Raw genomic sequence first — 25,704 nt, 5'->3', positions numbered from 1 at the left:
ATACTTAAACCTATAAACATAATTGAATTCTCTTCTGAGATGTAATTTGTTTTTTTTTAATTAATGAGATCAGCTACAAACGTAACTTGATAAATGAACATAACTGATAATAAAAATTGTAATAAAATTGTAAAAAACAACATTGATATTACATAACAAATAAAAAATACTTTTTTTAATAAAAATTAAATAGGTACAGTAAAATACTTACTTCGATATAATACTTTCAGGTTAGAGTTATGTTTTATAAATAACCTTAATTTATTAATTTTATCATAGATATAATTAGTAAATCCCGAAGGGAAGGCAAGCAATCCTTTCTTTTGAAATTTGTAACTTGGCCAATTTATAACTTTGATTGAGGAAGCCTGATTTGTTTTGCTGAAACTGGAATAAGTCGAGTAACAAAATTAATCTTCTGTAACTACTGATATACGTATTATTTGTATATCTAAGTATTAAATTGCTTCGGTACTATATATTTGACTAATCTCTATGACGTAAAATTCGGAACAAGCTCACTATGATGATGATGACTACATTATCATTAGTAGACAACACGACTCACACTCTACTTATAACTAAATAATGTTCTAGTGACATTACAATTTCTGTCAGTCATGGAAACCTGTTGATTTCCACATGAATACAATTCTTACCATTTTACTCATATATATTTATTATATTATAAAATAAGTAAGTGTTATAATTAATAATTTATATCTATTTAGTTTGGTTGTAATAAATATGTCGATCTAATCGAACAATAATGAGCTTATATAATATTATATGTATAGTAATAGATTAGGTACCTCATTTCTATCTATAGCTACGATGTATTGTGACTACTTTCTTGCTACATAATGTGACTATGAAATAGGGCATGTTAATTGACTAGAATAGTTATAGTTAAATATGTTGACTAGGCCACGGTTTCTATATTTTTTTTTTATAAATTAGATATCGAAGCAGAAATTGAAAATAAGTGATAAAAATAGAGAATATAATAATGTTATTAATTATATGCCTATTTTTTTAGATGTCGATGTTTATTTTTGGGTGCAATATATATAGTATAGTAGTACGAATAACAAGAAATTAAATATATTTTAGTACCTAATAAGCATATTTTTTAACATGATATTTTTATAAGATTATATTAATTGCTGCTTGTTCAATTTATTTTTTTATTTTACTGAACTATTTCAATAATAAACTAATTGTTGTTTTTTGTAAACTTAAATATATTTCTATCTATAAGCAGAAAGAAGTACCAGTATTTTATATCAGTTACATATTTTTTTTAATTGTATAGTAATAATTTATTTGTCAATTAATAACACGACTATAAAGAAAGAAAATGTAGAATAAAATACTAATATATTTTTTTTGTGGAACACAGATATCTATGTATAGTATATATAGTTATAAAATATTTAGATATAAATACCTGTAGTAGTAGTGTATGAAATGAGTATTGTACAATTAGTATCTAAATAACTTTCGGATATCTATTACGATTCATGAATATCTATTATTTAAATTCTACTAAGTGTGAACAATTTATACGCAATATAATTTTTAAATGCATAGTGTGTGAATTATGTTTACTAAATAAATATATGATAATATATTTATTTAGTAAACAAACTAATATAATATTAACATACGTACTACTTAAACGCAATTGATCCCATTCCAGGCAATTCACGATAAAATGCAACTATGCGCTTTTATTCACGTAGGTATACTCTGTAATCATATAATACATATTATTATCCATACATACAACTCTAGAGGTTGATGATTTGTAACATAATATACAAATCATCTACCTTCGCACGTATCGGTTACTAACTAAACAATTTAATGGACCCCTTCATTTTCTATACCGAACAAGTATTAGGTACTTGTCACACCACGATCACTACTATAGAATTTCACTGAACACTTGGAGTTTTTTATAGGAACAATGTCCCAGGAGTTCGCAATTCCGAGTTAGTGTTTATTCTGTACTGAGCCGCCGGGATGGCGAGACCCGTCACCCTCAGAGGTAGTTTGGCCTGGACACGCAACAGAGCACCCCCATACCCTTATACAAAGAACCTCTTCGTTTATTCCTCCACAGGCCGTTGACGTCGTCGCCTTTCAGTGCGACGTTACTCTCTGTAAAACAACAGCGTTTATTATATATAATATATAGATAATGAAAGAGATAACTTATCTTTGAAAGTGGTACCATATCACTATTCTATTGTGCATATATAAAATATACTACCAACTATATATAATACAAAGCTTAGCCGTAATGCATGTTTTAAATGTGGTTTGTAGATAATTTTATTTTAAACATGTGGAATATATGTGTAAACTTATTTTTATATCATATATGTGCACAAAAAAAATACTACACCTGCATTTTATTATATAGGTAGCATTTTAATTAAATAATTGAAGGTGTCATATTGGTGCTTTATTTATTATATCTGTTTGATTGTAATAATATAATAAATAGCGATCTAAAAATGTACACGAGTATGAAGTTGCGAGCACTATTGATATAGCAATAAAAGTATTTACATAAACAACTATATTGATAGATGGTAACACCAATGTTGCGGTAGGATGCCATATAAAGGAACATTTTCCCGCACTCCACTGCAGAGTGTTCTTAATGTCAATGGAGATACGAAAACGTGGGAGTAAGCTCTTAATCCTTTTATGTAAATGGAACTTCGTTTCCGACATTGCGCTATTATTTGCAACATAGACATATTATATTATCTTATTGATGTATTGAAAAAAAAGCCGAAAGTTGAATAAACCTAAATGTTATAATTTTTTTGTTATTTAATTACCAAATAGGTCGACAGCACACATGATGGGAAATGGTAACCGTCGCCTTTATACATGAACAGTACTACGTTACCATGCTCGTGATAATACATAAACAGTAGTAAGTAGTCTTGTAACTAATTGTAGTTACCAAACTGAATGGACAAAATTTCGGCATCTTAAAATTTTATGAATGGTTACTTTTTTATTATTTTTTTTTAAGTTTATAGTTCTCTAACTGTAGAATCTGAACTATAACCAACTTTAGAGAACCAATGAATAGTATAACAGTAGAAACATAAATAGCGTCGTGTATGTAGGAACTACAACTATTGTTCTTAACAGTTCAACACTGTTATCTTTTGATAGATGCCAAATTTAAACTAAGATTGTGATCTGTCAAGTAAGGTCAAACGATATCTTTAGTAGAAGTCTTATGTCCCATCCCTCACTTAAAAGTTGATTACTAACAGGAAAAATACAACAATGATAAAATCATACCCAAATGATTAAGATTTTCATGTTGAGGCAGGTATTCTTGTATATCATTCACTATCCTGGTTATCTCTTGAGTGTCCTTGGCGATACTGCAAAGCTCCTCTTGATTGAAGTCCGGTGTGATTTGCTTGCACAGCAAAATCTGACTGATCACGTTACCGAAATTGGATGGACCGGCACGATTTTCTGTTTACAATAAAATTATCTTTATCTATATGCAATAAATACATTTTATCATAAATATTATTACTAGAGAAATAATTATAAAAAATAAAGATTAATCAGTCTTAATAGGGGTACCATGCAAAACATAATTATAGCACTTATGAAAGTTGACAAAGAGCTCTCAAAGAAGCATAGTTAAAAAATAAAAGTATAATTCGAATTCCTAAATTGAAAATGAGATCGTGGTAATTAGATATATAAAAATGATCAAGACCACGTTTTCAGATTTCGAGTACTGTTCTATGGGCGTCAACTTGGTACAATGAAAATTAACTCTGTATGGAAATACATATATGCCACAAGACCATAAACGTTATTACTGCAAAATATCATATTGCTTTTCTTAACATTTACTGGAAAATAAATATGTAAAAGTCGTGCGGCTCTTAAAAGTATTGCAAGAGTGTATCTATTACAGATATATGTATGTATAATCCCACGAGGCTTTGCCGCCGTCAAAATTTTAGCTTAGTAGATATATAGTATGGTGTATGGATTACGAAATATTTTGCATAAAAATTCAAATACTGACAGAGTGACTGATTTACCGGACTAGGATAAGACTAGAATTATACATATAGATAGAACTAGAAATAGAAGCTCGTTTTTAAATAAAGTAGGGAAGTAAATAATTTTAAATGTATTTTGTGGTAACCACAACTTGGTATGTATATTAAAAACAATAAATCTTCAAAATAAAATCAAACACATAATAATAAAATATCAAGTTAGAAATATTTAAAGAAAAAAGTTAAAAGTAATGTTTGGTGTTCAAGAATGTTACAAAGGACGTTTTCATGCAACTGTCATTTGTCTTTTCTAGTTATCTCACCGCTGAGCTTGCTAAATTAGAAAAACAATTAGGAGGGTAAAGGAAAATTAATTATTAATCGGTCTCTAAAAACAAACTTTGTAATTCAAAAGACCAGAATTGAGAAGTGATTCTGACGGTGGGTAAGTGCTTAATATTTAGGTTGACATCTAAGATATTTAACTAATGAAAGTTTCACGTATTTTAGCTTTGTGATAGATTTTGATTAGGAATATTTTGGCAATTTTCGCGTAATTATTCTTGTTATAATTTTAATAGTTCCTTAAACAAGTTTTTTACAGAGTTAGTAAAACTTGTTAGGTAGTCGAGGATTCTTAAGACGGAGCTAAATTATAGATGTAATGTAATTATAATGGCAAGTAAATAACCTAATGACAAGCTGACGGCCCACCAGATAGTAAGTGGTAACTGTCGCGTAGCTTATATACATGAACAACACCACGGATATCATGTCATCGTGTGATGTTCCTTGACTGTTGAAGTAGGTGAAATAGATATGATTTTATACATAGTGTACTATCAGAATCTGAATATATTTACAGATATATTCAGATTAAATAGAACTGTATACATATATAATAAATTTTAAAGTACAGTCTGAGCAACATTGAGATTGCAAATAAAATCACTGCAAACAAGCAAATTCTTGATTTATGTACATACTATACGAGTATGTCGTTAGCATTCAACAAGTGTACGCAAGTGTTTCGATAGTCGTATTAGATTAGATTGCGTAATTATTACATTTATTTATTAAAATAAATATTTCTATACGATAACTTTGTTTTAAATGTTAAAGAAATTGTTGAGATTATTTCATTCCACCAGCTAAAACTGTAACTGTCTTTTACTTTTGTTCATTAAATATTATTATTAATAATAATATACTTTGGAAATTACTATAGTTATAAAAAATATACATGATGCTGTACATGATATATTTTTAGTTGTGTATTTACATAAATTTTTGCTTCGGATTGAATTTTTCGGTACACTTCTGTTTCACATAAAGAATTATAGAAATTGAATTTTTATTCAATTTAGTATTCCATAAGTTTCCCAAAGTACAATAAATGAATAAAATAACTCTCAACTATTTGTACTGTAGTCTTGGGATATGTGTTGTGATATACCATAATAAGAAGTCATGTCCATTGGCACTAATTGTACGAGCCGGTGACACTTGGCCAGTTCTCGAAGCAGTAGCTGTGACATGAAGTACAGGAGCACCAGCTGGGGCTGTTCCGTACAACCGTCGCTTGTTGATCTGAGAGCAATTACGAGATAGTTATATATTTAGTTAATTACTTATATAGTTTTGTAAAAGTAAGCTATAGTTTAATCAGTGTACGTCTAAAAATTTGGTAATAACATTCAGGTTGTAAAAGGAGCTGTAGGTCGATACTTCTTCTACTAATACAGTATGGGTGTAGTTATTAAAAAAAATACAACCTATTGAGGAAGTCAGCCTAAACTCAAGTAAAATAAATAAGTTGAATGTTACTGTAAATAATGTGTCATGCTAAATTAAATTAAACAAAATAAAAAGAATGTATTTAATCATTATGATTTAGTTAAAAACTCCGCTATTCCTTGTGCTCCGCATTTTTGTGTGCAAAAGAATAAATAAATAATTATATTTTATTTGGCATAATATAGTCGCATGAAATACGTTTATAAAATCAGATTTCACAGTTCGTATTGTTAATTTGTAAGGGAGGGGCCATGAATCGTTTATCATGGACAATGTATGTCTGGATTGGAGTAATTGTTGGTAATTGCTTTTGGTTGTCAATTTGCATAAATTAATCCCTGCAAGATCCCAATAGTGCGTGTGGATTTGACTACTGACTTGATAAATTAAATAATCACAGACATAACCTTTTTGTGTATTTGTTCATTAAATGGTGATTCATTAAATGATGGTTCAATTATGGTTATTTATATTATCTGGCAATATATTACGCTTTAACACGTTCTTATAATTAATTCGGTTTCGGTGAATCTGCGCGAAAAGGATAAAAAATGTTATTGATTAAGAAAAGCCGTTGGTTTATTCGTTTTTATTTATATATACATATTATTATATGTATATAACAACTTATTTATAAAATCTGACAAAGCAAGAGGCAGCTTCCTATCTGCCTCTTGCTCAGTCAGGGACAGGGAATTGGACCATCTCTGGAGTGTACCATTCTAAACAAAAAATAATTTCCTAAATCCATCCACTATTTGTTTTTTTTTATTGATTTTATTTGTTTCTCTATTGTGTTTATTATCACATTTTTTGGATTATAAATATATATAAATATATTAACTAGTACTTCTGCCGCGATTAATCTATCCACTATTGACAAAGATATTGACAAGAAAGATATAAACGTAGAATCTCCTCCTTTTTTGAAGTTGGTTAATAAATAATGTTTGTTAAATATATAACCAGTATGACACAGTAAATACAATTTATCGTGTTATATTACTGCTAATGATATTTGAATCAGTAGTTGCACACAACTACAAATAATCGTTATTGCGTGCAGTCGTGCATGTAGTACGAGCATGGCAGAATGCACATCACAAACACAGTTCAAGAGCTTCTTGAATTACAAACTTGGTTTTCAATGGAATAACATAAATTGCAACGTGTTATTAATAGCTTTGTAAATGCAAATTTAATCAAGAATTCCATTATTATACATTTAATTTAGTTAGGCTAGCTTTGTGAAAATTCCTTCTGTGATTTATTAGTTTCAGATACCTACAAATACTTCGATGGGACATGCTACATATATACATGAATACCTACTTTTATGTCGTAATTAGTTCTCTTTCGGAATTTTCAGATTGACTTCCGACTTGACTGGTTTGCCTTTTGAAATGCAAATAATTGGGTAGAGGGCATCTACTCGGGTTTACATAAAAGCTCACAACGCGATCCTACACAATTTGTAACGGCTCGGTTAGGCGCTGTCATAAATATTTCAATGTAAATTTACAAGAAGACCTTTGTATACGAATGTTATTTATAAAGTATAATTCAAATTATGATGTCTTATTATGTCGGCAAAAAATATGCTAATGCAAGGCTAAGGTTCAAAAATTTTTTTTTATCTAGCTCGTAATAAATTCAAACCTAAAAAATATTGATACCTTTGGAGCAGAGACATTGTTTGTAAGTATATTTAATATTTTACATATCTCATATGTTTAATAGCAAATTAAGCACATTTATAGCTACACAAATATAACAATACCACGTCATAACGTGGTATTGTTATATATCAATTGTATCTTATATTTTTATATATGTAAGTATGGCACTTTATAACAGTACCTATCCCAATCTAAACCTAACACTCTTAGTACATTTCTAAGTCTTAGTAGACTTAGAACTGTATATCAGGCGTCATTACAATAACCTCTTACCGTGAGATGGGCCGTATGCTTGTTTGCCACCATTGCGGTATAAAAAAACTAAAGCTAAAATAAATGCCCACGTGATCTTGCTGTATTTTTTATTTTCGTGTATTGTAAAACAACATGCGTGGTCAGACTCATTGATATACTCGTCATGCAAGTTTATGTATTCAATGTCTATGAATGAAGTTGATGGTTATGTTTTCTGTCACAATATGTTTCTGTTTCTTATTCGCATTTTAGGATTCCTTAGACAAACTTTCGAAACGATTTATTATATAGCGTTAATTGAGAGTGCTGGTCGTCTGTGTATAGATAAAATGAATACGTATTTACGTTATATTGTCAAGAAACCAATTGTAAATTATTTTATGTAAAGTAATTCATAGGACCCAATCAAACTACGGACCCGTGTAACGTCGTGGAGGTTTCTGGTTTTACATGTGGGCCCGGGTAAAAGTAAATATTTATATTAGTCATTCACGGTATCGAAATACTAGGAACGAATGCCCATTTGAATTATGTATGTTTTGTTTTGTATTAAAAGCAGGGGGCTATTTATCCAGTTGTGGGAGAGCATTAATTTAACTCTAGACACAGATCCGCTCCCCAAGGGCGAGGATTGCTTTTAGAGCTCGTAAATACTTTTTGTTCCGTTCGAATCCATTGTAAACTTTCAGGCCGGCCACATATTTGCAAAAAAATTCGGTCAGAAAATTCTTATATTTGAAATGTACTCTACTATGTATATATGTAGTATATATACTTTAGACTCCGCAAATATTCTGTATGTTAGCAGAATCTGGCAGGTTTTGAAGTTAAATATATAGCTACTAGCTATACCCGCGACTTCGTCCGCGTAAATTAGTGACTTAGACGAAATAATGAAAAAAATATTTATAGACCTAACCCAATAAAACTCAAATGAAAAAGTTTCATCAATGCTTCAAAAATGACGACACTTCCATACATAACTCTTTGAACCCCTTCTAACTCTTTTTCTAAATATATATTGAATAAATAGGCTAAAAATTAAACTTCAAACTTCTAGCTTCAAAAATGACAACATTTCCATATAAACATTTAACTCTCCTTTAAATTCTTTACAACCCATTTTTCTTTATTGATATTTAATCAACAGCCTCAAAAATAAATTTCAAGCTTCTGACTTAAAAAATGACGAATTTACCTAAAATCATTTATTCCCTATTTTATTTTACCCTCATAAGGGTAAAATTTTAAAAACTCTGAATATCATATTTACCCATATTTAATCACCAACCTAAAATATAAGTTTCTACCTTTAAAAATTATGATTCTTACGTACAATCTTGCATCTACCATTTCAACCCCCTTACAACCCTTTTTTCGCATTCAAAAGTATCCTATGTACTTTCTCAAGATCTAGACTAACTGTGTACCAAATTTCACTTAAATCTGTTAAGTAGTTTTAGCGTGTAAGTGAGACTGACAGACATACAGAGTTACTATGACAGTTATAATATTAGTAAGGTATTTAATAAACTAACTCAAAAAGCCAATAAAAAGGTTTTATCGTTCTAACTTCAATAATGACGAGTTTACATAAAAACCTTCCTTCCCTTATTTTATTTTACCCCCTTAAGGGTAATTTTTACAAACTTTGAATGTCATATTCATTTATATTTAATCAACAGCCTCAAAAATCAGTTTCTATCTTCAAAAATGACGACTTTACATAAAAACTTTCGTCTCCTATTCTATTTTAAGGGTAAATTTTTTAGAAACTTAGAATGTCATATTTATTTATATTTAATCAACAGCCTCAAAAATAAGTTTCAAGCTTCTAGCTTCAAAATTGACGAATTTACATAAAAAAAATGATCCCCTAATTTATTTAAACCCCTTAAGTACATGCACAGTTTACTGATTCAGTCTGAACATGGTTTTATGGAAAAATAACTTTTGATTAACCATATGCAAATAGTGATCAATAGTATGGTGGTATTCTTATTACCTAAACTGGTGCACTCAAATGTTATATGTATAAAAAACATGTTATTGGCAGATTTTATAGATGTAAGAAACTTACTTTTTACAATTGGGAAGAACTAACTGGCTGGTCTGTTTGGTGGCTTCAACGCATGCGCGACGTAATCTGCGCACGCGCTCTCGAAGCTCTGGACAGTCGTGTGGCTGCCCGATGTGGATCAGCAGATCGCGGAACAGAGCTAGCTGCACGTTGATCTCTGTTATTAACTGTAATAAACAATAATAACTGTAATGAAAAAAAATAGAATTTAGATACTATAAAAATAGTATGATAGTTTAATAGTACTTGTAAAATGTATATAAATATATTTAATAGTATTTATGAAGTTATAAATTCGATATTCTGTAAGTCATTAATCTTAACTCTAATGTAATCACTAACTAGGTTTATATGTATGTTGTACCACGTGAGGATAGAACTACTACCATCGAGGTCATTAGTAATAACACAGATAAGATAATTAGTAATAATAAATGTTTCATATATAGGTTTTTACACACTTCTGTTGTAAATCTGCTTCCTTGCATATTATATTCTTTTCAAAAGTTCCCCTCCCTTCAAATAGATGATATACCTTAAACCTTAGCTTTTAAATGGTAATATGACAGCGATATACAAAATAGCTTTGGTAGAGCTTTTACATATAGATTAAAATATAAATCCAACCTTAGCTCCAGATCAGTTGTGTAGAAAATATTTTTATTACAGATTTGACAGAAACTATTCTTGTATTTGAGTTATACAGAATTCATTTTAATAATATCAAGTTACCCGTTATAACATTACTGCAGTATAATAACAAATTGAAGGGGTGGTCACGACCCTTAATAGGTTCCATCGTGTTTAATCTTTGGGCTGAACGAAAATGTACTATGAATTTTAATAATTGTTGAAAGGGTATAATATTGACATTGATTAACTAATTTGGTAGGTAAACTTTATTGAGAGAGTGAATTAATTAACCTTTCTATTGGTCTTAAGTCAATAAAGAAGGGATTTTATCCCTATAAAAATTGGTAAGAACAGGTTCAAAGGTAATGATATCCTTCCTTTCTCAAAAGGAAGGTAAGCGTTGGCTTTTAACTCTTAAGATTTTTTAGATGTAATTTTAATTGTTGGAATATTAAAAAGAAATTTGTTATCTCTGATTTGAATAAATATAGTTATAATTGGGATAGATAGATAGTTAAATAAATGTGATAAAGTTTTTAATTTTGGATGTAAGTACAATCAGAACTACGTTTTAGTTGATTATTTCAGATATTATGAAGTAATTATTTCCAACTTTAATGTTCATTTATTTTTTTGTTTTCAAAAAGAACTGATAAACAACATTAAATAAAAGAGTAAAAAAGAGAGGCTTGGCGACGTTCTAGTATTGTAGTCGATCAAAGACTCAAACAGATGTAGATGTGTGTATTAGACAAACGAAAGCATAAGACTCAATCAGTCAGTTCACGCTAGAGTGAATTACGATTGTAATCAATTTTCGTGTGTGGTTGAAATCGGCCGTACAAGTGTAACGACGCGGCGTACGATAAATTATCGTGAAGTTAAGGACGTGAACAGCTACGTTCGCTTATAATCAATATTCTGGATAGTGTGAATTGGATAAACTTTTAGATTATAATTAAAAATACGTATTGTCATATATATTACATTTAAGTGTATTAATACTGTGGTAAGCATGGTTTTGAAATCTAGATATTTTTTTAGTTATCTATTAATCCTTTTATAGAAGACGAATTATTATTATGGAATTATAAAAGATTAGTCTTTTATCTAATTAATTGTAACAACCTCCATCTACAGTAGCACAATATGCAAAAATAAATCATGTTTTCTGTTTGTTATACAAATTCGTATGTATATCAAATAGCAAACATTATTTATTTTTCCACGTTAGTACTCTATATATGGAGAACCTGACTCTGTATTAGTACATATAAACTAAGCATTTGAGATTTCGACAACATTCGATGATTTTAAAATCTAGGACCAGTTATAAATACTTGATAACCAATACTAAACAATAAGTTTACCAAATATATTTTGCTGACAAAATTTGTGATAAACGTCTATTCGCCTGAACTTAAAAATATAATCCATTTTACTTTCTGAAGCGCTCTTTCTTGTCTACGTTATGATTTCCGCTACGAAATTCGATAATATATACGATAATTTGACAAAAGCGATTGTCATAAGTGGCACTTATGTAAGCATTTTCATTATAATAATCTTTAGACGCAATCATACGATGCTGTCGATTGGACGGTAGATTCGACAATAATTTATATTTCTTCTTACTTGTGCAGCTAAATGAGTATGTTCGGTCGCTTAATAATGTGTAACATTTTTTATAGATTTGACATTTGGCTAATTACTGACTGATGTGATTTTGGAAGTAAAGGTGTTTACCAAATTCTATCAATGTTTAATTATTCTATTAACAGCTACTTCAAGACTATATTAAGTATTGTGTATAGAATATGGGCATGGGCATGGGCACTATAATATTAAATAGTATTACATTACGTGTTCAAAATAACTTTTACCGTATTATAATTTGTAAAAGTTATTTTGAAAAATTGACATAATTGTAAATTTTCTCGTATCACATAAATGTGTTTATCAAGATGTTCATAGTTATGATATTACTTAGCAGATCCCGATACGTAAATATCCCGTTAATGTAAAGTTTCAATTGTAAGCCAGAAAAAAGGTTTATAAAACATAAAATATTAGTTTTTAATATGTAATTTACCTAGAATATGTATGCTAAGTACATACTTATTACTTAATATTGACGACCTCAGTGGTACTACCGCTGCTTGCGGTTTCGTTTCCTCAAATGGTACCAATATACAAATATTGGTATTGATGAGTATCCCAGACTGATAACAAAACAACCACTTATTGTGTTTTCTATGTACATCATGGATGTATTTACAAAAAAAGGATCTATATTTTTATTTCAATGGTCTAGTATCCATACCACAGGCTCTGCTTAGCTTGGGACTAGATGACTGGATGTGTGAATTGTCCAGGATGTTATTATTACAATAATAATCTTTTCTATATGACACTCAAAGCTTGTATTGAACAAAAGAGAACTGAGACAGGAATATGTCATGTCCTTCTTCCATTACGAGGCATAACTAGACAAAAGGGGCGCAATGTATAAACCTAAATGATCAATTCTCTCATTTATCATGCCACGTGATCGCAACTCGCACCGTTATGTATATCTCCAAATGTGGCTTATATATTTATTTAATAAATATCTAGAGTTGGTTGGGTAAAGTATGGATTTAGAAATAAGAGTTATTATCAGTATGAATTAATGAAATGAAAACAAAAAAAATATTTGCCACTAAATAAATATTGAGTCAACATAAAGTCTCTAAAATAAATTGTTTTCAAGACATAATATGCAAAAAGCTGCATCACATGTTTAGAATTCGGGGGAGCGCTAACAGCCTCCTAACGACTATTGCAAATATGTCAGATTGGACGCTCCAAAGGCTCTTGTACTGCTGCGTACTTAGGGCTTCTGGACGTCGACACAAATATATTAAATGAACTGAGAGCATATCTATATATATTATAATTTATTAACATAGTTTATAAGTCGTCTACTAACATAATATGGATGTAATCCGAATTAAATAAATAAATAAAATAAATGTCGGTATTATTTTTCAAATTTTTGGGTAGATAGGTAGGTCAGGTGTAGGGTTTATTTTGTGTAGTCTCGTGCTTATAGCGCGTCAGGGCTATTTTCCCTAAGCATATTTTATTTTGCTGCCATACGGAGAGCAATGAATAATTAGAATTATGGAATGATTTCCAATAACTTCCGTACAATTCCGGAATGGCAATTTATTAACTTATTTCGGAATTCCCGAAAAGCAATTTATTAGGCTTATTTAATATACGTTTGTATTTCATCGATATATCATCTAATGAATCTATTGTTATAGATAAATTTAGAAACAATAATGATTTATTAAAACAGGTACATATAAAAGGTGAGTATGCTAAATTTTACGTTCTTTAAAATTAATTACGCAAATTGTAATTAAACAATGGAATGCAGGACTTGGCACTTTTATGCGATAAATTATAAGGACGGCTCTATAATGAATGATACACAATATCATTATTTATTTTTATTTGATCTTCTTTTCATTTTGCGTAATCCGTAGACAAAGATGATTCAAGGTCACAATAAGTAAACATAGCAACAAATAGTAGTTTTTATTTAATCTTATAACAACTGAACTGATTACAAATATTTTATTGTAATTAGAAATCGATGGGTGCGGGTCATATTAACTTAATTAATTTAATAATAATTGTTATTTTCTGTTAATAATTGTCTTATATTTAATAAGTGTATTATATTATTGCGAGATTTCTAACTAATATTTTACCAAGTTGGACTAGATGTATACAGCATAATACAATTCTTATACCTACAATATTTGTGGTACGTAGACAACCATTCTGTTGTAACTTATACAATCTATTAATAAACAGTCTACAAGATCATCTAATGTAGACATAATTTATACATACTCGTACCATCACAATGTATGAACAAAATGTATTACAGTGCCTATCCAGCATTCTCTAAGGTAGGATCATGAATAAGAGAATGTTATTTATTCATGTTGTAGTTCTCATTCAATTGTAATCTCCATCTTTGAGTGATATGATAAGTACACAAAAGCTTCTTCTTAAAATTATACGTAGAATTTATTTATATTTGATGAACTGCGCAAATCAAATAACACACTGAAATTTAAAAATAAGTGCCTCTACAGGGACTAAATTGTAAGTAGATTTAGTAGTACCTAAATCCAGTTACAAACAATACCTTGCTATGTATATGCATATATTGTTGTATCGTCATATTCATAAGGACAAGAGTAGATACATAATCTTATCTTACGGAGACAACGTATCAATTATGCATTGTCCCCTACGTAGTATTAAGGTTTTAGTTATTATGTAAAAAAAAATATTTCTTATATTAAAAAGAAATAATAGGCGATAATATGTAGATACATTTAGTGGGTTATGAAAAAACTATCTTTAGCTTGATTTATGTGTTTAGATGTTGATGGTATAGATGTAAATAATTAATATGTAGCGTGTTCAGGTATAGTCATTTGTAGAAGTATGCTATAACTCTGAAATATTCACGTGTGGCATACGTGCAGTGTATTAATATCAGAATATGTCCGCATTTACAGCTTTAAATGTGCTATGAAATGAAGCTACGAGTAGTTGTGTATTAAACACATATTCTTTAATATATAACATGTTCCGGTAACAATATCTATAAACAGATGAAAAATGAAACATTATGAATTCGCTATAATAAGAAAAAAATATTTAGTATTTAGTTTTCTTTGACAGTACGTTTGTACAGGTCAACAAAAAATTACTGCATGATGTTGAAAACAATTTTCAATGATATGCCTATTGCCAGAGGTATAGTAGAATAATATACCTAATGTAGGTTAGCTAATAGGCGCTATTTTGATTTTATTATATGCATAGAAGGGCGGGTCGTTAGTGCAGTATAAAATTAGGCTTTATATACGAGTAAAAAACCAAAAGGTGTAAATAATAGTGTTCTGGAACAGCCAACAGTTGTTACGTAGGTATAGACGAATAGGTACATACAATCATATTCAAGACTAAAAATATTTGAACCATGCCAGAAATTAAGAGTTGAGATCATTGGAAGTAAGGCGGTAAAACCCTAAGCCCACCGAAACTGTCAAAAAAAATTACTTTCTAACGCAAAATTAATTAAGTATTTTCATTACATTTTTTAAATAAAAACAGATAAGTGATATAGTACATATTACTATATTATTGGTACAATATTTACACATGTACAAAATCTACTTTAATTATCTTGAAAACGCCTACCATTTGTATTTCAACTATGTTTATTTGTTACTTACAGATTAACAAAGAACTACTCAGATTAAGGCAATTTGGCTAATCTAATCAAGGCCAACACCCACAGTTCGAGTATCTGCTATAAGTAGATTTTTGTTAATGGTACGAATGGGAACTTATTCTGTACTATTTTCTTAAAACACTTACCTGTAATATTTTAACATATACCTATAACGCTGGTTTGTAAGTATGTAGTTAATTTTTACATCAAATTAATATAAGGATTGTAATAGTGTCACATATCTCTTGGTTCGTATTCCTAGTTATTGATACGGTTGTTGGGTTGTTCGGTATGTTGTGTATACATTGTAGACTTCAATGCGTCGAAGTAAAGATATAAGTAACTATGTATGTATATCATATAGAATTATATTGTGATTTGTTGGTAATTGTTATTTAGACTATTATTATATTTGATGATAAAAATATGCAATATTACTTAGAAAGTATGCCTGAATTTAGTATTATTATATTTATACTAATATTCTTAACCCTACCTTAATCTTTGGTAGACTGTACTTATTATGTTCTTGTTAGGCCAGGGTTGTCCTTGACTCTATGTAGATATTGAGTTATCCTTTTTCATCTGTTATATTATTCTCATTTTACTCAGTCATCAGTCATTACTATGTATATTATATATGTATTTACAAAAAAAATATCTATGTTGTTGTGACAGTTATCTAGTACCTATAACACAAGCTTTAGTTGGCGCTGTGTGAATTGTTCTCAGATTATTTATTTATGATTACTTACAACATTATATATATAGAAATACATACAATGGGCAGGACTGGCTCATTGTATGTATTGACCTATCTAGATTTTTGTTATAATATACATTACATTAATATATAATATTTCAGTAGGTAGGTTTTACTTGTCGATAGGATAAGATTAATATATCTTATAACTATAAGACTAATAGAAAAAACGTAAGATTTTATTAAAGTATGACGTAATAGATATAATATTCACAATTGATTGTATTAAATTGTGATCCCAAACAATAAAATCCGCAACAAATGCATGCAGTATTTCTACTAAGACAGAAGACAGCAATGCTGTAATTATTTTCAAAAGTCATATAGCGAATATTAAAAATATAAATAATATTATTAAAAATATAAAATATGAAGAGAATTGCATTATAGTGTAATGAGTGACCTCTGCTGCGAACATATTTATGTATTATTTTATTTATAAACTTGAGTAATTTGTATTTCATGCAGTGTTCTTGTCAACAGTCTTATGTAATAGAATGTTACCTATATTAAACGTTCACCAGGAGATTTGGCTGTTTTGTATATACCAGCTGAGGGAGATATTTCCAAGGATTTAATATGGAGATTATAAAACTTAAGAGATTATAATTATTTGCGATAAAATGCAATAAAAGGACTGTCTCAAAAAATTAAATAATGAAGTAAAAACCAATATAAAATATGACAAGGATATTCCTAGACCATGTTTAACAGATTTAATCTTCATCAAACATTAAGGTTACGTTAGGTTAAGGTCTTTTGATAATTTTATAAATATAGTAAGCGGCATACGATAACAATTTTTGAATATATTCTACTACATCACGTCACGCCAGCATATTGTACAGAAAGCTGAAGGTTATTCCGGTTCATATAAATGCTATATACTGGGATTCGTCTGTTATCCCCATTACGACTGAACTTATTAAGTATTTACATAGTAAACACCATACAAATCTAATTAATCCTAGAGACGGCGGTAGGTCGTCCCCTGCCACGTTGGACTTGAATATTTGATTCATTTCACATAAAATGTTCGCAGAAATCACAAGTAGAATACAAGTTTACCACAACGGGAAACCCAACAAAATCCTTCTGATTGTCAGATTTATGACTGTAATCGTTTTTTTTATCCGACTATGGTAAAGCAGAAAGGGTTATTTTTTATGTATGTATGTCATATATTTGTGTATATTAGGTACACAATAATGTGTAATATGTCAGGCTAATTAGTTCCTAAGAATCAACATGTTACACGATTCTATAAAAAATTGTAATCTCTAATTTTTAATATCGTCTAAGTACTTTTGTTAATATACATATTTTTTCTAGAGTTCCTAAATTAAAATAAATTTTAAAAGTCAGGGTTTTCATTTAATAAGACCATAGAAGCATACTCTTTATTAAATGAACATTTATTGCCCTACTTTATAAATGTTAGCATATTTCAAACGAGCCTCAAGGGAGGTTATTTGTGGTACATATCACATACGGTGAATGTTTGGTTTATGTTACCTAAAAAAACTTGGTAAAAAAATTAAAATGTGTATCCAATTTTTTATATTTATTTTTCTATTATGGTTATTATATTATATTATAGTTATATTTCTATAATTGAGAAAACTAATAATAATAGACGTAAAAATTATGATGGATAGAGATCAGTTCATCTACCCAGTGATACCTGAAATAAAGATTTGGCTCTTTGTCACATGTCATTCAAATTACGGAGTGAATCGCCTAGTGCTCTTCGATGTCGTGGTATACATAAAAAAAATTAAAACACTACAGATAAATATTTTGGGCCATTCGTATCGCAGTGGTTCAATATTTGGTCTTTGAATTTATGAAGAATATCTGTCTAACGTGGGATTAATTAACTCTGCATACCATAAAATGATCTTGTCTTGATTCAAATGTACCAGACAAAATTTTTGTTGTATTTCAGATGTTCCAATCATTCTAACTATAATGAAAATTTATTAATTAAATAGAATATAAATAATTTTTACCCAAAATTTTGACTGCTTAAGACATTGAGTCGTTAGGGAACTAACAAATGCCCTCTTATTCATAAAAGCTTAAAGTCAAAGCAAGAAAACGAGATTGAATAGTTGAAATAGATTTATTAGACGTGGTTATGAATAACAAGAGTAGTTTAGATACTCATAATATTAATAAAGATAGTAATCATGGTATATGTTATGGTCTGGTATGTACTTACTGACGTCGCGGATGACTCCGTCTCGTGATGATAAGTGGACAGATGTCGAATATTTCCTGCCATCCCGACTTCATTTGCGACTATATGCTATTAATCCTCTTCCTCTTTACATATCCACAAATGCTCATAGTACCATTATACATTTTCTTGTATACACTTCGAATAACCATGGTAGCACCGAATATTATTTATTGTGTTTATAGTCAGTTATTAAATTTTATTATTACTGTATTTTGGATACTTTCATAGGTCGTAAACACAAAGGAAAATAAAGGCGGTCAACGAGGTTAATCAAACGCTAAAAAAATTACGAATGTTTTTTTAGCTACACATTATATATTTATATAAATACATAGTATGATATACATAAATATATGGAATTCTGTTAGTAAAATAAAGAATATATCGCTATTGTGACGTTTCTACTTCTGTTTCTGCTTCTGATTTTCTATGAAACCTCAGAGCTTATATCCGAGGATTTATAGATAGAATTCCTCTTTACCCTATGTGTGCGTGATATAATCCTATGTATAAGACATTTTATATTGTGTTACGATTTATTTTCAATACAATGCAATTCTTCAGAGTATATTCCTTTATAAAAGACTTCAAATAGATGCCGTTGTACGGAAGATTACTATCTACCATATATATATCGCATAGATCCTGCCGCATATGGAATACTGTTCTCATCTCTGGGCCGGAGCACCACAATACCAGCTACTTCCATTTGATCGCATTTAGAACCGAGCAGCCAGAATCATTGGTAATCAACGTCTATGTGACAGACAGACTCGACCCATTGGCTTTGCGGCGAGATATTGCATCTCTGTGCATTTTCTACCGCATATATCACGGGGAGTGTTCTGAGGAATTGTTCGGATTAATACCAGCTACTGAGTTTCACCAACGTACCACCCGCCAGAAACTGAAATACCATCCTGATCATCTGGATGAATGGCGGTCTTCCACAGTACGGTTTTCTAGAAACTTTTTGCCTCGCACAACCACATTGTGAAATCACCTTCCAGCAATGGTATTTCCGAACCGATACGATATTGAAACCTTCAAGAAAAGAGCTTATTCCTTTTTAAAAGGCCGACAACATACTTGCAATTCCCCTGGTGTTGCGGGTGCTCATGGGCGGCGGTAATCACTTACCATCAGGTGAGCCGCATTCTCGTTTGTCCCCTGTGTTATAAATATATATACATTATCTAAAGATACAAAACCTGTACTCTTTGTTTATAATTCTGATGTGAATGTAGCATATAGCATTCCTAATAAAATTTTTATGCACTAGGCATTAACTACAATAAAAATAAGGTATTAACTTTTACAAAGTTTTAGTAAGGCAGCGACTTATGAAGTATGTTTCCTATTGCGTTATTAAGAAAAAAAATGAATAATTTTTGATTTGGATAAATATGTATACACTTGTACAGTATATAGTTTGTAACATGCAATTGATAGATCGTTTACTGGGAATTTCTCAAGTGTGCAGAGGTTGAATTTACTGGAAACTGAAAGCTGTCGGATGCAAATTTACTATATATTGGTGAGGTACAAAAAGAGTAAAATACCGAGGGAGATTATACTGTTTTCTTATATACTCAGATTATGGGTCCTGCAATATGTATACGTATATGTTTCAGGAAAATATATATGTTAAATATATACAGTTTAAAACATATTTAGTTGCCTAAAGCAAATCAAACTAAAATATCTGTATTTATTTAGCTCTATTACAGCACTTATGTGTATTTGTAAGTCAATTCGAAATGTATCTAGTTATAACAATAGAATGTTTATAAATACCTTCAGCTTAATTTGTTTAATTTAATTAGTATCGGACTTAGAAACAACATCATATCGATTGCAGATAGCATCATTAAAAGTCCATAAATGGTAAAGGTATCCCGTAACATACAAAAATGGAGATGAATTGTGAACATTCTCAATTTTCAAATCGATTGATAAAAAATACATCTTAATATGTGAAGAATTCTTTCGCAGAGATTGTGAATTTTGTGATCATGAAATCATTCTTTGAATATTTTATGAAATTTGTATACTGTATTTCAAAAGAAAATGTTTTTTTATTTATTATACACTTTCTAAGATTTTTATAACATAATTTTGAACACATATTAACAATATTATTACCGTACTATTATACTTTAAAAATAACGTATATTATTCTAAGAGGTCAATCATACTACGTAATTTCAGCATGGTTTTTACCGCAATCAAAGAAATCTTTTCAGTTATACGCAGTGCAGAAAAAAATTGCGCTCAAATAATCTATACATTCATAAGTTTGCGGAAAAAATCGTAAATGAGGAAAGAAATTTGCGCAAAATAAAGTTCGCAATTCGTATACACGACATGATTTACGTGTATTAGTCAGACAAATGGTAATTCCCAATTGTATTTTTACCTTTCTTTTGGAAATTTAGATATATATCTATCTTCTTGATTTTTTATAGAGTAGGTATTGAGAACTACTATTTGTTTTCATCACTATTCATACTCTGGTATATGAGTCGCATATCTAATTTATATCTAATGACCGACTAACTGATGGCCCGAAACTGATATCCTGAAAGTGTAATATATATAAAATGATCTTATATATTTAATTACCCCAATTATTATTATATAACAACGGAACCAAATGTCACAAAGGGATATTAAATATCAAGATAGGTAGACATTTTTATTGTGTTATTGATGTAATTATTGATAAGCGGGCTTTGGTCTAAAAATACTTGGTTCGAAACAATGAACAAATGTGCAGTAGGCAAAACTACATATGTTTTATTATTTTACGCCAGCTGTCATGAATAAAAACTGAATACATTACGTAGCAACTGAATACGAGATGGTTTTTTACCATTAACATTTATTGTGTAAATTTGTAATACATTTTTAACGTTTTTCAAATACATTACGTAAAGTGAATTATTGGCATAATATACTTCTTGCTAGCGTGGCATGGCACATAAGACCAGACATTTCAATCCGGTAAATTTGACTACACTATGAAAAAAAATTAATAATAATAAAAAAAGATAGGCCAGACCATAGAATCATTATACTACCGACGTGTATTAGACTACGCATAAACTAACATTTATGTATGTATTATCCATTCAACTGTTATGTTGCAATACAAGTCAGTAATATTATTATTATTATTCTGTGGTGGATTAAATAGGCGGATGGCTGTTTGTCCTGTCCCCTTACCTACCATGGGCCCGGATTAGTCGACTCTTATATGCGAATACGATCCTCGCTCGATGGGGATTATCATCTATTCTTCTTCAATACCTAGTATTAAACTCAGATATAAATGAACACGAATATGAATAAAAGGATTTACTTATTAATTCAATTAGAATTAGAATCAGAGTTCTCTGTAAATTTCAAACATTTTCCTACAATATATACAAAAAAACACATAAAACATATATTGAAAAGCCACAAGGTCAATGTGACTTATTTTGTGCCGTTATCCGAATTTTCACTAATTTAAAACTTTTATTTATATGGATTTATTTGAATATTAATTTAGTAGTAATTTTCATATTGTTAAATAAAGTACATTCTTAATCTATTCATCAACTGTAGTTCTAAAAAAACACGCCATGTAGGTGCGATGTTGATATTATTTTGAATGGTGGTCTGACCCTTTCACAGCATTATAACGATTTCCCCTAAAGCTTTAATTAAGATAAATTTAACGAAACATTGTATTAAAATCCATCCAGCCTATATATCAAAAAGCAACACCACGCCACCACCATGGAGGTCACGAAGGTTCTCTATGACGTTGCGAGTTATGGACATTATTCAGCGGGATATATTTGAACCTATAATATTACTCTTCACGATCACGAATTTTAAAAAAAATTACTCTTTTTCAGTGGTAACATTAAAACACACTTTGGTATTTACAGTTAGGTATTATTTAATCATTATACTGTTTTGTCTGTAAGACATATTTATTATATACTATCTGTGCCCGCGGTTTCACCCACGTTAAATTTTTAGCCTATATGTTATTCTGATGCTATAGCTATATTACTGTAAAGTTTCATCAAAATCCATTTAGTGGTTTTTGCATGATAAAGCAATAAAACACCCATCTATACTCACAAACTTTCGAGTTTATAATATTAATAATAATAAGATATATTTAAAATTACGTATTTGTTGTACGTTGCTTGTCATCTCATGCATTTTTTAGCTTGGTTGAATTTCTAATTTAAAATGTTTGAAAATATTTGTACTACAAATCTGAAATTCTTACAAAGTAACTGGATCATTAATTAAAACTAAACCAAATTGAGAAATTGGAATTGACAATTTTTGAATTAATGGGAGAATAATGGGAAATACTTTGCTGAAAATTGTAATGTTTCTTGAGAACAATTAATAAAAAAAACTGAATTAAAAACAGGGCAGTATGTATATGACAGAAATTTTTTGATAAAGTTTTTAAAAGCTAAGTATAGTTTTTAGTTTTTACTTTTAGTTTTTATATTTATTTTCGTTTTTAAACAAACGTATTTTTTTTTGCATCAGGATTGCAATCTTTATATTTTTAAATGACAAGAGTTCTTTATACATATTTCATATTAAATTTACAGCTACAAGAGAATTCATTTAAGCCCTAATTTGTACATTATTATATCAAAGAAAATTAACTTTATTAAGTTACTGAAACTCAGACCCGTTCTTCGTCTGAGATAGACGTGCACATAAAATTTTACTTTCATACTCTACTTGCTTTAACGTTCACATAACTTGTTCTACAAAAATTAAAAAAATATATTTTTTTACATATCTAATATGAGAGCAACAATGCAAAAATAATCAATTGAAATACAGTATTATTTAAATTTTCAGATGAAAGAACTTCAATATATAATAGGTATTAGAAAATATATAGGCCAATTGAGGGCCTTTTTTTATTAAATAGAAACGAACATATAACATAATTAATGTTTCAATAAAATAATACAGAGTGGTACAGGATTCATATTATTTTTAAAAATAATGTAAGGCTCTGTATTGTTTTAATTAAAATTATATATAACAATACCATCACCAAATTCGTAGAAAAACTATCATATCGCAGATATTGTGCTTTCAAGTGCAAATTATGCACGCGTTGTACATTAAATATTTATTATATAAAAAATATATATTATAGTTAAGTGCAATTTACAAAAGAACATGTAATGATAATTTAATGAAAGTGTAGGGATGTGATAGAAAATTAATATTTATGTACGTAAAGTACATATAAGTAAATATATTCACATTCAGATGTTGAAGGGGCAATAATTGACGGTACAATTAAGCCAAATTGAATCCATTTTTCGAATATTTTCAGTCATTGAAAAATATTAGAAGCGTTCGAAGTTCATTCGATATTTAAATTTAAAATAAATAGACAGTTGACATTTATAAAGAAAAAAAAGAGGTATCTAAATAAAGTATATTAGAAAAGAAGTATGTGGAATTATGTACTATTGTCATTTAAGAGAAAATAATCAAATACAAAGTAATAAAAGTAGATGCAGTCATGTTTCTCTCTATCTTATATGAAAAGAGAAATAATTACATTGTAATAATGCAACAAAGTCATGTAACTTTTAAAAACTAATTTAGTTTCTTATTTGAAACACAGTTTTTAATTATACATTTAAAGTCTGTATTACATTACTTATATAATATTTTTTTTATTTAATGTAAGTTAGCTTATGGATTTATTTAAATATATTTTAAAAACCATGTGGATTACACGACTGTTGATACGTGTCGTGTCGTAGCTCGCGGGCTACGAGTACATATAGAGGAGGCGCGTGTCGTAGCGGCCGGCGCGACGCTCAACTGCCGCAGAGGACAGCTGCCGTGCCACTCGCCCGCGCCGACCCGCGCACCCGCTGCCCGTAATGATTGATAAAATACTTCACCTGTGTTTTCTTAAGGGGAAAGTTCCTGTAAACAACTCATATAACACATTTTTTTATGTAGGAATGGCAAAAAAACTCACTGGTCAACTAATGGCGAGTGGTAACCAACTCCTATATACTCGAAGAGACCTCTGTAGGTCACGTTATCATGACAGCTCATGTGTTGTCAATCCGTAGGACTAAGATGAGATGTCATCATCTTAGTGCTTTCAATTAACACGTGTATTACGTGAAGTTACAGGATAAGAGGTAGGAGCCTCTTTTCCTATGATTTCATTAGCTTCTCTCACTATTCAACAGAAGCATACATCGCAAACTTCCATGGTGGCTGAAATAGTTGAGACTGGGGTGACCAAAGTAGATGACTTGTTACAAAGTTTATAATATCTAACAATAGGTGGAATATTGGGCTGAAACGATAAATATACGGTCTGTTTCATTATCCTATAGTATAATTTGTATCAGATGAACTCATATAATTCAACCATTTCCTGTCCATTGTAGATAATATCTCTATTTTAGACTACCACAGAGATAAATTTAATTAATTTATTAATAATTTAATGACATAAATATACAAGTAACGGTGCATGGCGGTCCTTATGGCATTTATTTTTACTATTACTAGTAATGCACTTACTAAAAATATAAATGCATGGCAGTAGTGTTTTTATATACTGTATTTCTTAATACAGTATGTACTATGTACTTGTATGTCGTTATTTGTTCAGTTTGGAATTTAGGTAGGGTATGTATGTCACGAACCTGTATATGTGTAAACACTTTACTACTTTGTCAAATTGACATTACTGATAAAACCAGATATTGACCAAATATGGATATGGATTTTACTAATAAATTAATATTATCGACAAAGTGTGAATCTCAATTTTGCTGATATACAAAAT

At 29.6% G+C, this 25,704-nt stretch overlaps 1 protein-coding gene across 2 annotated transcripts in view; it reads right to left on the bottom strand.

Annotated features, from left to right (window-relative positions):
* Window positions 1-341: 341 nt before the first annotated feature.
* LOC131841688 (uncharacterized) overlaps window positions 342-25,704 on the bottom strand; it is a 62,755-nt gene continuing 37,392 nt past the window's right edge. Inside the window, exons 1-6 of one of the 2 annotated variants that reach the window (XM_059190002.1) lie at window positions 18,810-18,880; window positions 9,879-10,045; window positions 5,524-5,657; window positions 3,337-3,519; window positions 1,675-2,166; window positions 342-387 (exon numbers count right to left, since the gene is read on the bottom strand). In XM_059190002.1, the coding sequence (XP_059045985.1) occupies window positions 2,048-2,166; window positions 3,337-3,519; window positions 5,524-5,657; window positions 9,879-10,045; window positions 18,810-18,872 (666 nt within the window). In that variant the 5' untranslated portion in view covers window positions 18,873-18,880 and the 3' untranslated portion in view covers window positions 342-387; window positions 1,675-2,047. Of the gene's footprint in view, window positions 388-1,674; window positions 2,167-3,336; window positions 3,520-5,523; window positions 5,658-9,878; window positions 10,046-18,809; window positions 18,881-25,704 lie in introns of those variants that run through there. The other variant, XM_059190001.1, reaches the window with a different exon arrangement.

The sequence above is a fragment of the Achroia grisella genome, unplaced genomic scaffold, assembly GCF_030625045.1.
Source record: "Achroia grisella isolate CSIRO2021 unplaced genomic scaffold, CSIRO_AGI_Agris_v1 utg18712, whole genome shotgun sequence".
Lineage (NCBI taxonomy): Eukaryota > Metazoa > Arthropoda > Insecta > Lepidoptera > Pyralidae > Achroia > Achroia grisella.
Note: the sequence above shows the minus strand (reverse complement) of the source record. Positions and strands in the feature narration are given on the sequence as shown.